This window comes from Homarus americanus, unplaced genomic scaffold (assembly GCF_018991925.1).
Source record: "Homarus americanus isolate GMGI-L3 unplaced genomic scaffold, GMGI_Hamer_2.0 scaffold32583, whole genome shotgun sequence".
Lineage (NCBI taxonomy): Eukaryota > Metazoa > Arthropoda > Malacostraca > Decapoda > Nephropidae > Homarus > Homarus americanus.
This window is the reverse complement of record NW_024713129.1, coordinates 13,380,881-13,394,127: the sequence shown is the minus strand read 5'-3', so window position 1 is coordinate 13,394,127 and position 13,247 is coordinate 13,380,881. Positions and strand designations below refer to the sequence as shown.

Sequence of the window (13,247 nt, the reverse complement as noted above, 5' to 3'; positions counted from 1 at the left end):
TACACTAACAGAGCATCCCCTATAGGGCACCAGAATACTACACTTGTGTATTGGTCTGTCCAAAATACAAACAAAATTTTTGAGAGTAGATATGGGAGTACAGGAAGCTTTCTTTAACACTTATAAATCCAATCTCAACACACTTTTCCAGTATATTGTGGTGTATCTCTAATACAGCAATTCATCATTTAATCACTAAATGAAAAATGAGGTGAAAAAAAATAATCCTCAAACAAGAAAAGTACAACTCAACTTCACATGATCTTACAACTGTACAGTACAGTAGTCAGGACACCACCTTTCAGAAGATGCTTCACTCTGCCTGACACTAACCAGGGGATGCATCACTTGTGGCTCCCCAACCTTAAAAGTACCTTAATTATACCAGAAGGATAATTTCATTGCTGATTTTATTTTGCTTTTCAGAGCATAAAAAATAAATAAATAAATAAAAAATGCACACAATTGTGGCAAGCAGGTGTGGTCTACCACACCACTCTCCCATCTTCTCTGTAAGACACACCTCCAGCACCGTTCTGTCTAAGTAAACAGTAAAGTCTGTGAGTCCATTTCTCAATATATATATATATATATAATTCACCTTCCCTTAAGAACCACAGCAGTATTTTCACATGGGAAGATATATCAATGATAAATGTTCTTTTCACAAGGAAAAAAGTTGATATAACATCCAGCATCAATATCTGGATGCGTTAGATTACACCTTATCAGCCATTGTGCATTTCCTTTAATTATAGAGTTCGCTACATGTCTACACAGAACACATATAATGGCAAAATAATGAGGTATTGTTGCATGACAAAGGGGACATTCTGAAAATTAAGTTCTCCAGTTCACAAAGCAACAGTAAAAGCTAAACTCATTTGGCCAAGTTACATCACTGAGCAACTTAAACAAAATACATGAAAGTGAAGAAATTCTCAGCAACTCCATCTCTCACTTCACTCACATTCATTGCTAACTCACAGCCAGAGAAGATTCAGTGATGTTACATGAGGCAGCTCAAACACACAGTCCACATGGAAACAACAAATCCAGAGATGGAAATTTTCTCATTATCAACCCTAAAATCAAAATGACTTATGGTTATTCTTATGTCTAGTGATGTTCCATATGAATATGTTCCAGGTTGACTAATCCTTCAACATTTCAATTAACAATGTTTTGATACAAATAATGCCTCTGTTACACATTGACCCACTGAACATTCATCTGTCAATTTAAACATAATGAATATTCTTGTTACAATACATTCCACCTAATTTAACACACATTTTGTTAATAAATTTATCTAAAGCAAAATTATAATAAATCCAAAACACTGGGCACAGTGCTCATTGCCTTGTAATTTTTTGTAAGAGTATTTCTGACACCTCACTCATAATCTGATGGCAATTAATCCCTCATAACACACAGTGCATGGAACTTGCTCTCTCTCACATGAGGAGTAGCACTTCATCCCTCACAGAACTATAGGAATAACTTCTGATGCTTCACAGCACCAGAGGCAAGATTTCATCCTTCAAAGTACTGTAGGGATCTCTCATGACACTTGTAATTACACCAAATCGTTACAACACTTTAGGGGCCCATATGATTCCTCATAAGTGTGGGAATAAAAGGGGGTCCCTCACAATGTTATGTTGACAGAATTTGCAGGCTCAATTTACCCTGTGGGAGCAGCATAAATGTCAACAATGAACACACCATTTCCTCCCTCAAAATTGTGAGGCAGCATCTGCTCCCCCCAAACAATGAGAAAAGAGCACTGCTCCCTTACAAAACCTTGGGGAAAGAGCACTTTCTCTGAAGGCTGAAACATCAATTGGGTAACACTGCAAATAGACTAGTGGCAACTGCTAGTAGACTAGTGGCACTGTTACTATAGACAGACTGGAAGCTATCTACAAGAGGCAGCTATGTGGCAAGTTCAGATGGAGACAGTGCACTGCCACTAATGTGAATTGTGCCAAATTATACTAGGATGAATAATGTTGTCCTCAAAATACTGTCATGAGTAACCAAACAAAAAACAAATAAATAAAAACAAATGTCTGTGAATCAATGAAAAGATTCAGTTCCATCAATACCATATTGATACAGAAACAAAACACGAGTGAGCTTGACAAAGCATGGAAATATTGGAAAATGAGGTAATGAACGATGACCACAATCTTTTCCACCATGCCATAAAAATTTTTCAGAATTTCTATCTCCAGCTAATCCTCTGAATAATACATCGGTACACCTACATAAATAATTAATTAAATTTCAATTTCCTCAGTCAGGCTAAAACACAAAATGGCATGGTGCAAGAGATGTTTTAATACCCTGTTGACATTAGAGACAAGTGATCACGTAGCATATCGTTTGGTCCAGAGCCGAGCAATTCTGTCGTGTTCTTCTCGGTTCTGGAGGAACTGAGTGGCAATGCTCCCTACCAGTGGATCCGCTGAAATGACCAAATAGTAATGTCAAGTATCAATATTCTGTTGAGTTAATAAATGGTTAAATTTAATAATTCTCGCAAAAAGTTTAAGACATGTACAGCATTGATACTGCTTAAAAAATCATTTACCATAATGAGCATCGGATGTATGCCTGCGGGGACCCTGAGCCCAACATAAAATTTTCATAATACTCCCATAAGCAAATATTTATTCTGAGTACTGATACTATAATTACCCAAGAAAACATTAGAATGCCCCCCCCCCCAAGCTAAATACTGTATGGATAATTTATAACCTTAAACTTCTGAATAAGCAGTGACATAGCTTATAAAGGGGTGTATACAACCCTCAAGACTGCCAACTACATACAACAATGGAAAACTAACTAGCTAGTGAAATAATAAATATAAACCTAAAGCAGTTGTTTTTATCTTCTTTTCTATATACCATACTGTATGAAGTCAGTTGTCCCAAAAATGTTGGAGCCCCCTGTTCAGCTGCACACTCTGAACATTCTTTAATCTGGCAAGGACCATAATGCAAATCCTTGAGACTCTCAGCTGTACAGTACAAAGCCAGATAAAGAGAAAATCTTTGTAAAATTAAAAACCCATAACACATGTTTTTATAATTTACAGTACAGTACCAGCAAAATTCATTGATTTCACTCGAGTTGGGTATATACTGTACAGTATTCTGTATAACCTCTACTGTCATAGTTCTACTCCCACACATACACACCCATGCTATTCCTTTTTAACATTTTAAAGTTTCATACAGGTATCATATTTTCTTTATTTCTAAGCTACATTAGAGCATTGCAATTTTTACTCTTTTGCTCTGTATTAAAGAAAACAGATTTACTAGGGTAGACTACAATATCTGGAGATATAAGTTACGTGTTTATTGACACACTCTGACTTGAATTATACGCAGATAAAATAATTTTGTTTATTATATTACAAAAACTCACTCCATATAAACATCAGCACCACCTCTAAAACATTTATCATGGTAGCCATGATACCATAGCCCATTTTTTCCATAAGGTAATGAATTCAGTCCAGTACTTGTGAATTCACGATTCGTGACGATTCCCAAGAACGTAACCCTCGCAAATACAGGGGGATAAGATGTATATGAAGCCTTGGGTGAAATGAATATTATTTGATGAACCTTCTCATATCACTGATAATTAAAATACTGTATATATCTTTATGCCAACAGTGTTGAGAAATGTTCTAAAGTTCAAAACATTGAGACTACTGTAATTTGATAAAGGTTGGCATGATCAGATGGACTTCTTGGGGCAAAGTGAAGGAAGATGCAGTCAAGGATGAAATAGATACTGTAAGTGGCAACAATGCTTGGAATTTTTATTTTGTAAAAAGTTTATAACTGGGTTATTAATTATGGGTAAACTGAAAATATTTAGGTTGCTTTACAGCAAGTAAGTTGTTTATTAACATATGGCTAAGATAGATAAACATCTGATACAAACTAAGGATAGTCTGGCCAAAGTATTTTGTTGTGATGGGTGATGAAATGACTGAAGAGTAAAGGACTGATTGATTGATTATAGTACAGAGTAACAGGGGTATAAATATTGGGAAAATGAACAAGGCAAGCTTGAGATACGAGATATAACATTCCTGAATGCTTTGGAACTCTGAAATCTTGTGTATGCAGATATACAGTAATCTATCTATAAGAACTTTTTTTTCTGAATGGGCATATACTAATTTAAGTATACTTATACGTGACGGCCAGCAGACATGAGAAATTTTAGAACCACGATTCAGAGCGTAAAATGAAAAAAATAAGCAAAATGAGATTGTCATAAACCAGACATGTGGTCCCTGGAGAGTGAGGGCCCTTTGTTATAAAAGTGTGGAGAACAATGTAAAGACTGAGGTAATAAATTAGAAACAAGGATAGAGAGATGTGGTGTAAGTGATGACAAGTCCATATGTTTTTCTGAATAAAGAAAATAGCGTACAAGAAGTGGAAATTTTTTTAGGAAATTTTCATACAGGAAGCAAAAGAGACATGGACTGTGGAAGAAAAGTGACAGAATGGAACAGCTTGGCAGAATGATATATTGTATAAAAGTCTACAATACAAAGAAGCATAATGATTGTCAATTACAGCAGATATTTTTTTTAAACAAGTACAAATTAATTTCATAATCATGATAAATCTAAAACAAGGGGTACTTGCAAATACAGTAGATACCCGTGCTATTTTAGGACATGTAATTAAGATATTCATAGGGTGGATTCTCTGCTAAAAGCACATAATTACAAGCATAAAAAGGCCAAGGAACATGAAGTAAATCTAAAATAACAGGCATTATACAGTATTAAGAAAAAGTAATACATATATGGAGAACAAATCAGTGCTCTTCATGAGGGTCAGTGTAACCAAATTGTCACTGGCATTTCCTTTTCTTACCTGGGTTGCAGTCAGTCAGTAAGGAGCAGATGGAGAGAAGGACCTTTGAGATGGTGAGTGCAGGTGACCAATTGTCCTTGAGAATATCCAGGCAAATCACACCTTGAGAGTTTATATTGCAGTGATAGATTCGAGTCCGGAACAAAACCTAAAACAAAAAAAACAAAAAAAATAAAATAATTTTGGAAGTAGTATTACAATGTACTGTTACTATTAATTCTACATCTACAATCATCATCAAAGTACAATTCACTTTTGCCCAGCAGACTAGTTTAAGCTATCTGTGCGGTTAAGCGAATAATTAATTGACAATTTATTCCATCTGAGGAGATAATCATGTACAGTATAAATCTTATCCTCACTGATTTGGCTACTACATCCAAGAAGCATTTGCAATTGTATGGAGAGGATGAGGGTTGCTTGTGCAAACATACACTAGTATTAAAGTAACAAAATGAAGCAGAAAAATTTTAAGCATCAGAAGGGGAAATAGTAAAGAAAATGGAAAATACGGTACAGTATGTACTTATCAGTAAATATTCTGATGAATAGCCAATATTCTAATAATATAAATTAGAATAGCTGCTGAGATTTTATCCTTGGATGACATATTTGGACTAGTGAGAGCAGGAGAGAAGGAAGGGGGGCATTTCTGGATGTGCCTCAAGCATTGCTTTCACATAATATGTCCACATAATGTAGTGGACTTGACCTACGAAAAGTGATTATTGAGACAGACCTGGTCAAACAGAGAAGTAAAGAATCTTGATTCATATAATTTTACAAAAATACTGACAGGCAACTAGCCAAATAAAGGTACCCCCTTTAAGTGAGGTGTTACATATTACAACCATTCTACATTATAGGCAAGGGATCTATTAGAATACATTGCCTGTTCATTAGTGAAAGGAACTAGTCATAGTCTGGAGACAAGATTCCATCTTCAGCAATAATGACCTTGACCTAGTGACCCAAAAGCAACGAGGCATTTCCTATCCCTAAAAGTAGGGTAACTAGGTAATATTGAATTCATCAGAACCATCTTGCTTACAGCTCTGAGACCAAAACTACCAAATTAGCAACAATGTCTTTGACCATCATACCCGAGACCTTAAAATAAAGATCTTCCATCCCCTCTGGCCAAGGTATCTAACCATTACAATGTTATTGTCACAGGGACTCTTAATTTGTGATTTAGAATTCAAAACTTTCACTTTTTAGCAATAATGGCCTTGACCTAGTACCAAGTGGCCTAAATGAATAGGAGCTTTTAATGGAACACACAAAATAGTTATGGTTTAGAAACCAAAATGCAAAGAGACAGACAGACATACAGGTCACTAATATGATCTGCTCTTTGCAGATGTAGTAGTGGTAGATGGTCATGACATTACAGTACATGGAAGATGCCATGAACACATACACATTACAGTGCCTAATGCGAAACAAAAGTTGTCCTGTTAAATCAATATGGAGATAAAAAGAGACATATGAATGAGGTTGAACACCACACTTCACATGTTCAGGTAGTACATTAGTACATAATAGGTGGACCCCCCCCCCAAATGAAGATAACCCATTGCATTCTAGTTATGACCTTTGACTTGAGAGTTCTTTACTGGTACTCTGTCAAGACAGAACTTGTGAGTATGGGTGTAAACCAAACACAATGCTAATGGTTATACAGCCTTTCTTCAATAGGTGCATTTTCAGTTCTTCAAAGTGCAATTCCATACTTCACAGTATAAACTTTAAAACTCTTATTATTTCTTAAGGTTCATACTGGCTGGGCTGTACACAGAATTTTAACTAATCCCCTTTGTAGAATTCTTGCAATGCTTGAAAAGTACATCATGATATCAGCCCACGTATGCAAGTGAAACATGTGAACTACTGTATATAAACAATAACTCGTATACTGAAAAATGTAGAATTACTTGGGTGCCCCCAACTTAAATTTTTTGGGGTGCCCATATTTAAATTTTGAGTGACCCAGCCACCTATTAACACTGAGCCCTGTACAACATACCTTAGGTGGCTTAAATGGATACTCTGCCGAAAAGTGAATGTCGAGAAAGAAGACACCCCCTTCATAAACAGAGCCAGGGGGTCCCAGGATAGTGGAGACCCACTCGTATAGATTGTCCCCCTTAGGTCCAGCACTGCAGTTGGGTGGAGGGTCCAATGTTATCTCTGCTAGTTCCTTTTGTATCCTGTGAGTAAAAATTTAAATAGTGAATCTTTTATTTACATTTAAAAGTAGTAATTCTAATGCACATTTCTAGTAGGCTAACTGATTTTCCATTGTATTTAAATTTTAGTATATATGGTGCATGTGGGGGTACATGACGACCAGCGAAGATTTACAACTGGGAAGTTGTATGGGGCACAGAGGCACATATACAGGGTATTATAATATAATTCTGAGACCCAGCACTGTCTTTGTTTTGCACATGTAAATTACGTGTACTGTATATATACATCATCCACTGATCAACACAAGCAAAATTTTTTGCAAAATATTTCATGTAAATGGAAGAACAGGCTGGTAATTTTGAAAAGAAGACAGCAATTTAGCAGCCAGTCATTGAAAAACAATGACCTGAAGAAGTGTGTGAGAGGAAGGACAGGACACCAGGCAGTTAAGAGAAACAACAAAGAAAAATGGAAGAACCACCAGAACAAAATGTAGATATGAATAATATACAAGTGATTCAGATTTTAATCTCTTGGCTTGCCTGGTTCTCCTCCATCCTGTGATATAAAACCTATGATAAAGGGACCACAAGAATATTCTAAGAGGCAGTGATCTATGTAGCTCTTGGATTCTTCTTGTAAAAACAATGGATTGTTTGTTATATTAAAGTAACCAGTAAGCCATACAAGGACAAGGCACCTCCCCCAGTCCTACCCCCATCTCTAGCTGTTGCTGATATGGCAAGCAGGTTTACTAATTTGTGATGATGCATTGGAGAGCATATCAAAGCATTTCGTCTAACATTTCAAATAGTACTGACAAAAAATCTAACAATATTCTTTGGGGAGGGGGGAGGGGACTGTACATATAAAGTGCCACATAGCTAAGTGTAAAATTCAAATGTAGTAGCAAAATATAAATGCACCTATCATGACCACAACCCCCTCACACAAAAGCATTTCTAGGGCCACATACAATTCTGGAAATGGGTTCTGGTACAGTAGTATATTTTATGGATTCTGAATTACCGGTATGACATGCTATATACGTATACTACTGTTGAATACGATTAAAAAATTTCTGTAATCTAGTATTGATGATTCAAAAGTCTATCCCTAACCTAATCGCAACTACTGTATTGTATTCTGATATGACCAATCAGAGGCCTTGAGACAGCTTCAGAAATACATACTGTACACCAAAAATGATCATGAAAAACAATTAAGGATAAATTAACACCATGTCAAAACTTGCCTTTTAGCACTTGTACTGAGTGCCTTTGACATCTTGGGGTTGGATGAACGTGCCTCGCTTACAACTGAGGACCGTGAAGAATTGGACTGCCGTGTGGTGCCACTGGAACTCTGCGTGATGGGGGCAGAACCAGTTGAGGGAACTGGAGAGGTTGTTGGGGTTTGGGGACCAGTTGTAATGGGGGGAAGAGGGGGAGACACGGGGACAGAGTCAGACCCGAGGGCACCAGTGGGTGGAGCAGACATCAATCACTGCCTGAAAGAATATAAAAATACAGTAATTCATTGTAGTAGTACTACTGTACATTGAATTTAACAAATATTTCTTTCCCATAAAAAAAAAAAAAACCCAGGAAATCTAACCATCTTAAACTAGAAATCTTACTGACAATTTATTTGTATCACAACAACACTGAGTATGACAGGGGTTCCCAATCAGGGCCACTGTACTGTATTATGACATTATTGGGAGTAACAAAGAGGAAACAATGAAAAAATAAACGAGTTACAGGAACCACTTCCCAATGTGTGGATACATGGCTGAATCTTCAAACTTTGTCCAGAGCTCAAAATCTTCCTGCTCGACAATACACAGAATGAGGCAGAAATTCAAGATCCAATCTAAATTCCTTTGCCGTGCTATTCAAATATTCAGCACATGTGTTCTCCCATCTGAATGAATAGAATGGAACCTTACCAGAAGGAAATAAGAATATCATCTCTTTGGCACAAGAACTTCAAGAGGGGATGCACTGCAATTTTCCAAGGCTCGGAGAGTTCCTTAAGGGGTCCGAGATTGTTAAAGATGTAAAATGTCCAATGCATGATCACTTGGTCAATCTCTGAGAGCAGATGTCGCAATAATGGCAAATTCTATTACAAGGAGGACCTGACACCATACTACCGAGTTTCTAATCATTTCAAATGCCCATCACAAGTGTTCCAGAGGAGCAATTCAGATTGTACAGGAAATCATTGAAATAAAGGCCGAATGAGTTGTTTCTGCTGTGTTGCTGTTTGGCAACATTGCAATGCGGTTTGTAGTTTCTTATACAAGTATTAAAATATGACTTAAATAGTGAGGTTTTTTTTCTCTTTCCCAGATAAAAAATAAATTTGTGGCATGCTTCTGACTGAACAAAAGTCCGTGATAATGAAGACTCAAACCTTTTTCAGATCAGGGTACCGTTGAAAGCTGATTGGGAACCACTGGAGTATGGTGTTGTAATGATGCAAATGCTGTATGTACAGTACATTCAAATAACAATATTCGAAGAAAAAATCACCAAAACCACAAGCTCAGTACATGTATTACCTTAGGTGTGTAATATCTTCACACTTACCTCACTAGTTAACAAAGTAAGGGTCACAGATACTACACAACCTATTCCCTATACTGTACAAGATAACGAAATAACATTAAAGCTTAACATAAAAGTACAATAAACAATGACACTAGTCTGCAAAATACATGACTACTTCTTGCCATGTGTACTGCGCTACTTTTCTAAGATGAATGATGTGAATGGTAATAGGATTATTAAAGTATACATAGGATCGTAACCGCTTTCTCTAAAAACACAATACAGTATTGTAGTCACTATTGTTTATAGCATGCTAGGTGACTGATACAGTTGACCCAACCAATTTCCCATTCATGACCTCATTTCTATTTAGTTATTCTTCTTGTTGATAATATTGACAATTTCACCGAGTACCAGCATACCCACCATTCAAATCTGGTTCTATCCCATTTATCCCTTCTTCTGGTCCACCATTATCCACCTTCCTTAACACTATGCCCGACTTTACTGCAAAATCACTCAACATATCAAACCGGTTTCACATAATCCTTCATCTTAATCAATACACCAATGACCCTCAATTATAACATAAATCACCGTCATTCATCACCATTCATCTCAGGTTATTCATCCTTCATCTCATGCCAGCTGAGCAAGCCACAGCTCTGGGACCCTCACTGAACGCCACGTCTAAAACATCGCACTTTAACATACTACTATTAATACTACCCACTTCTAGCCTTGGCCAGCATGTGAACGGTACTATCCCTCACTGTCATACTCACATACTAGAACGATGAAACCCGAGACGTTGAAATTATGGCTGGTTTTCCATGACTGTGCCAGTATAACTCCACCACCAACGCCGCCGCTGTTCTCTGTCAGATCAGCTGATCAACGCCGGTCTGGAACTAAGTCTGTGCACACTGATTACGCTATTGCAACTCCGCAGGATATGCGCTTGGATGTTAATTAGTCTCTTATCTCGCCAAGGAAGTAGATTCTATCCGTTAAATCGTGGCAACATTAGAGAAATGAGGGTTAGAGCTTGTGTTTGGGTGAGCCTGGTGACGGGAACAGCCGCATGCGACCACACAAAGACGCTGGGCCGGGTGAGGCTCACCATCAGCCGCCCGCCAAAATATGAACATAAACACATATATTCACAAATAACGCACAAATACAATCTCTGAAGTTAATAGAAGAAACATTATATGATAGCTTTATCATTAAATGAAGTGATTATGTGGATACTATAGGATATTTAGACTATCTGAATTAATAATGGGAATGGAACAAGAATTCCAGTCTCGTAGGTGCTCCAGAGTACTGAAGCGCTGTTTAGACAATTTTAATCCTATGGAAAGCCATAGACTGGTTATAGTTATATAGAAATAATAATATATAATGAGTATAAATACAAATGGCAATGGCTTGTAAAGAGAAAACGTTGAAACCTTTTGGAAATAATTCCCTTACTTTAAATACAATTAAAGTGTGGGAAACAATCACGATAACAACGCTGAGATACTGAGCATTAGGAAATTCCACGCACTAAACCTTTCTGGGTAACAGCACCATCGTCGGCTTTAACAGACCCATGATCCCAACCACAGACTTTCAAATGCCTTTATACCTCTTCCATTTCCTTCATTGTATCTTCACGTCATTTGACTATTTTTCCCCATTTCTTCTACGCACCTTCATGTGGCGGCCCTGTTCCCTTGGAATCTCTCCTCTTTTTTTTCTTTATGACTAACCTCACCTGCTTATAAGCTCTTAAGTAAATTAAGATTATTCTTTCAGATTGTTGTTTCCCACCAGATCATACTCTCTCTCTCTCTCTCTCTCTCTCTCTCTCTCTCTCATTTTCCTCTGGTAGCCAAGATAAGAGGAGGCCAGGAATGTTGTAAAAGAAAAAAATCTGCCCATTTGGTCATGTACACTCATACGACCGTGTACAATCATACGACCAAGTACGCCCAGACAGCCATATACGCCCATATGGCCATGTGCGCCCACGTGCTGTACTTCTCGCACCCACCTATGGATCCCCTCATCACCACTCAAGAAGTCTTACTGGTTAGACACCAGATTTTGTTGGTTAATTATGTTACAAATATATATATTTTTTTACTCTAACCATTAAACTTACAGATTCGCATGGTGTTAGAAAACAGTCTAAGATACACTACTGTCTGTAAAAGGTTTTCAAATGATAGTGATGTGTACTTACTGAAAAAATGGAACTTAGTAATAAAAGATTTGTCGTTTTGTTGAAATTGGGTTTGAGCTGTATTGGTCAAAGTGGGTTCTGTAAAAAAAACAATATTAAAAAATGTATCAATAAAGTATTTCGTGACCACTATTGGCTAAGATATATTTTACACATATTGTCATAGAGATTACCAAGGCTTGACACAGCAGATGCACAATTTCCTCACCATTGAACGAAAATTTTATGAGTGCACCGAAAAATCTGATTTGAGTCGTTCGTAAAATACTTTTTCGTCAGTGTTGCCTTATTGATCTAGAGATTTTCAATAGGAGTTCCTAGCCACTGGATTACATTTACTTACTTCTTTTGCAAGGTTATGTTCTGCTGTCAATAAAACCTGATTTTTGTGTATGACTTGAGGCATTTAACTTGTACTGTTTATTTATATTTATTTATATATCTATCTATTTCCTGAATAACACCAGCACCCTTCCTTTCCCCGTCCTTCTAACACCCCTCCTCTTCCCTTCATTCCAGTACCCCCCCCCTTCCTTCCAGCACCCCTCCCTTCCTCTTCCTTCCAGCACTTCTCTCCTTCCCTTCCCTCTATCAAGCCTCCCCTCCTCTCCCCAGCACTCCTCCCCTCCTCTTCCTCCCAGCACCCCTCCACCACACACGTACAGGCACATAAATTCTCACGCATCCACACACGCAACATAACTTTAAATCGACATACCTTGGAGGTTTCTCGATAAATGAACTAAAATACCGTAGGTCCTTTCCAGAATAAGAGGTTCAAGAGTCAGGAGTCTCCAATGTTCTTACTTATTAAATTTGATCATTGAGGTCTTCTGCTCCCGGTGGGTTAACACCCCCCCCCCCCGTGTTCGTGTACTGTATTAATGTAGCGGTAAAGCCGCCACAAGGAGCATCACAACTTCCTCAGGTAGATAAGAGTAAATTATAGCTCTGTATGTTAAAGACTGTGGTTGCGCACAGCGATACTCAAATTTAGGTGAGGGTCGGCCCCTGCGGGAACGACCGCCCTGCAATTTAGACGTTTGGGAGTATTCTTGGGGCTGTTTAAATAAACATACCAAATTTCAGCTTTTTATCTTAAACACCGTGGTCGTGTACGAGAAAGAAACGTAAAAACAGATGTACTTTAGAGGGTTTTTCACCTTTGGAGGTCGGGGGCCGACCGCTGGGGTCAACTTTCAATATTCATGATACGTCCTTGCCAAATTTCAGCTCTCTATTTTGAAAAATGTAGCCATGCGTAGCGAAAATCCACACACACACACACACTGTGCATTGTATAATAAGGAAAATAATAAGAAACACCACTAA

At 37.6% G+C, this 13,247-nt stretch overlaps 1 protein-coding gene across 1 annotated transcript; it reads right to left on the bottom strand.

The window, feature by feature from the left end:
- Nucleotides 1-733: 733 nt before the first annotated feature.
- Nucleotides 734-10,791, bottom strand: LOC121867567 (ubiquitin-conjugating enzyme E2 E1-like). Its single transcript, XM_042367575.1, has 5 exons — nucleotides 10,465-10,791; nucleotides 8,377-8,631; nucleotides 6,955-7,138; nucleotides 4,926-5,073; nucleotides 734-2,473 (listed from the first exon to the last, which is right to left on the bottom strand). Exons 2-5 carry the CDS (start codon nucleotides 8,619-8,621, stop codon nucleotides 2,376-2,378), a joined length of 675 nt encoding a protein of 224 aa, XP_042223509.1. The 5' UTR covers nucleotides 8,622-8,631; nucleotides 10,465-10,791; the 3' UTR covers nucleotides 734-2,375.
- Between the last annotated feature and the right edge of the window lie 2,456 nt (nucleotides 10,792-13,247).

Coding starts and splice junctions, on each gene's coding strand:
- LOC121867567 (XM_042367575.1), bottom strand. CDS start 8,621: ATGTCTGCTCCACCCACTGGTGCCCTCGGGTCTGACTCTGTCCCCGTG. Junction 5,074..6,954: donor ATCCATTTAAGCCACCTAAG/GTATGTTGTACA, acceptor TTTTTGTTTTAG/GTTTTGTTCCGGACTCGAAT. Junction 2,474..4,925: donor ACTGACTGACTGCAACCCAG/GTAAGAAAAGGA, acceptor TGGTCATTTCAG/CGGATCCACTGGTAGGGAGC.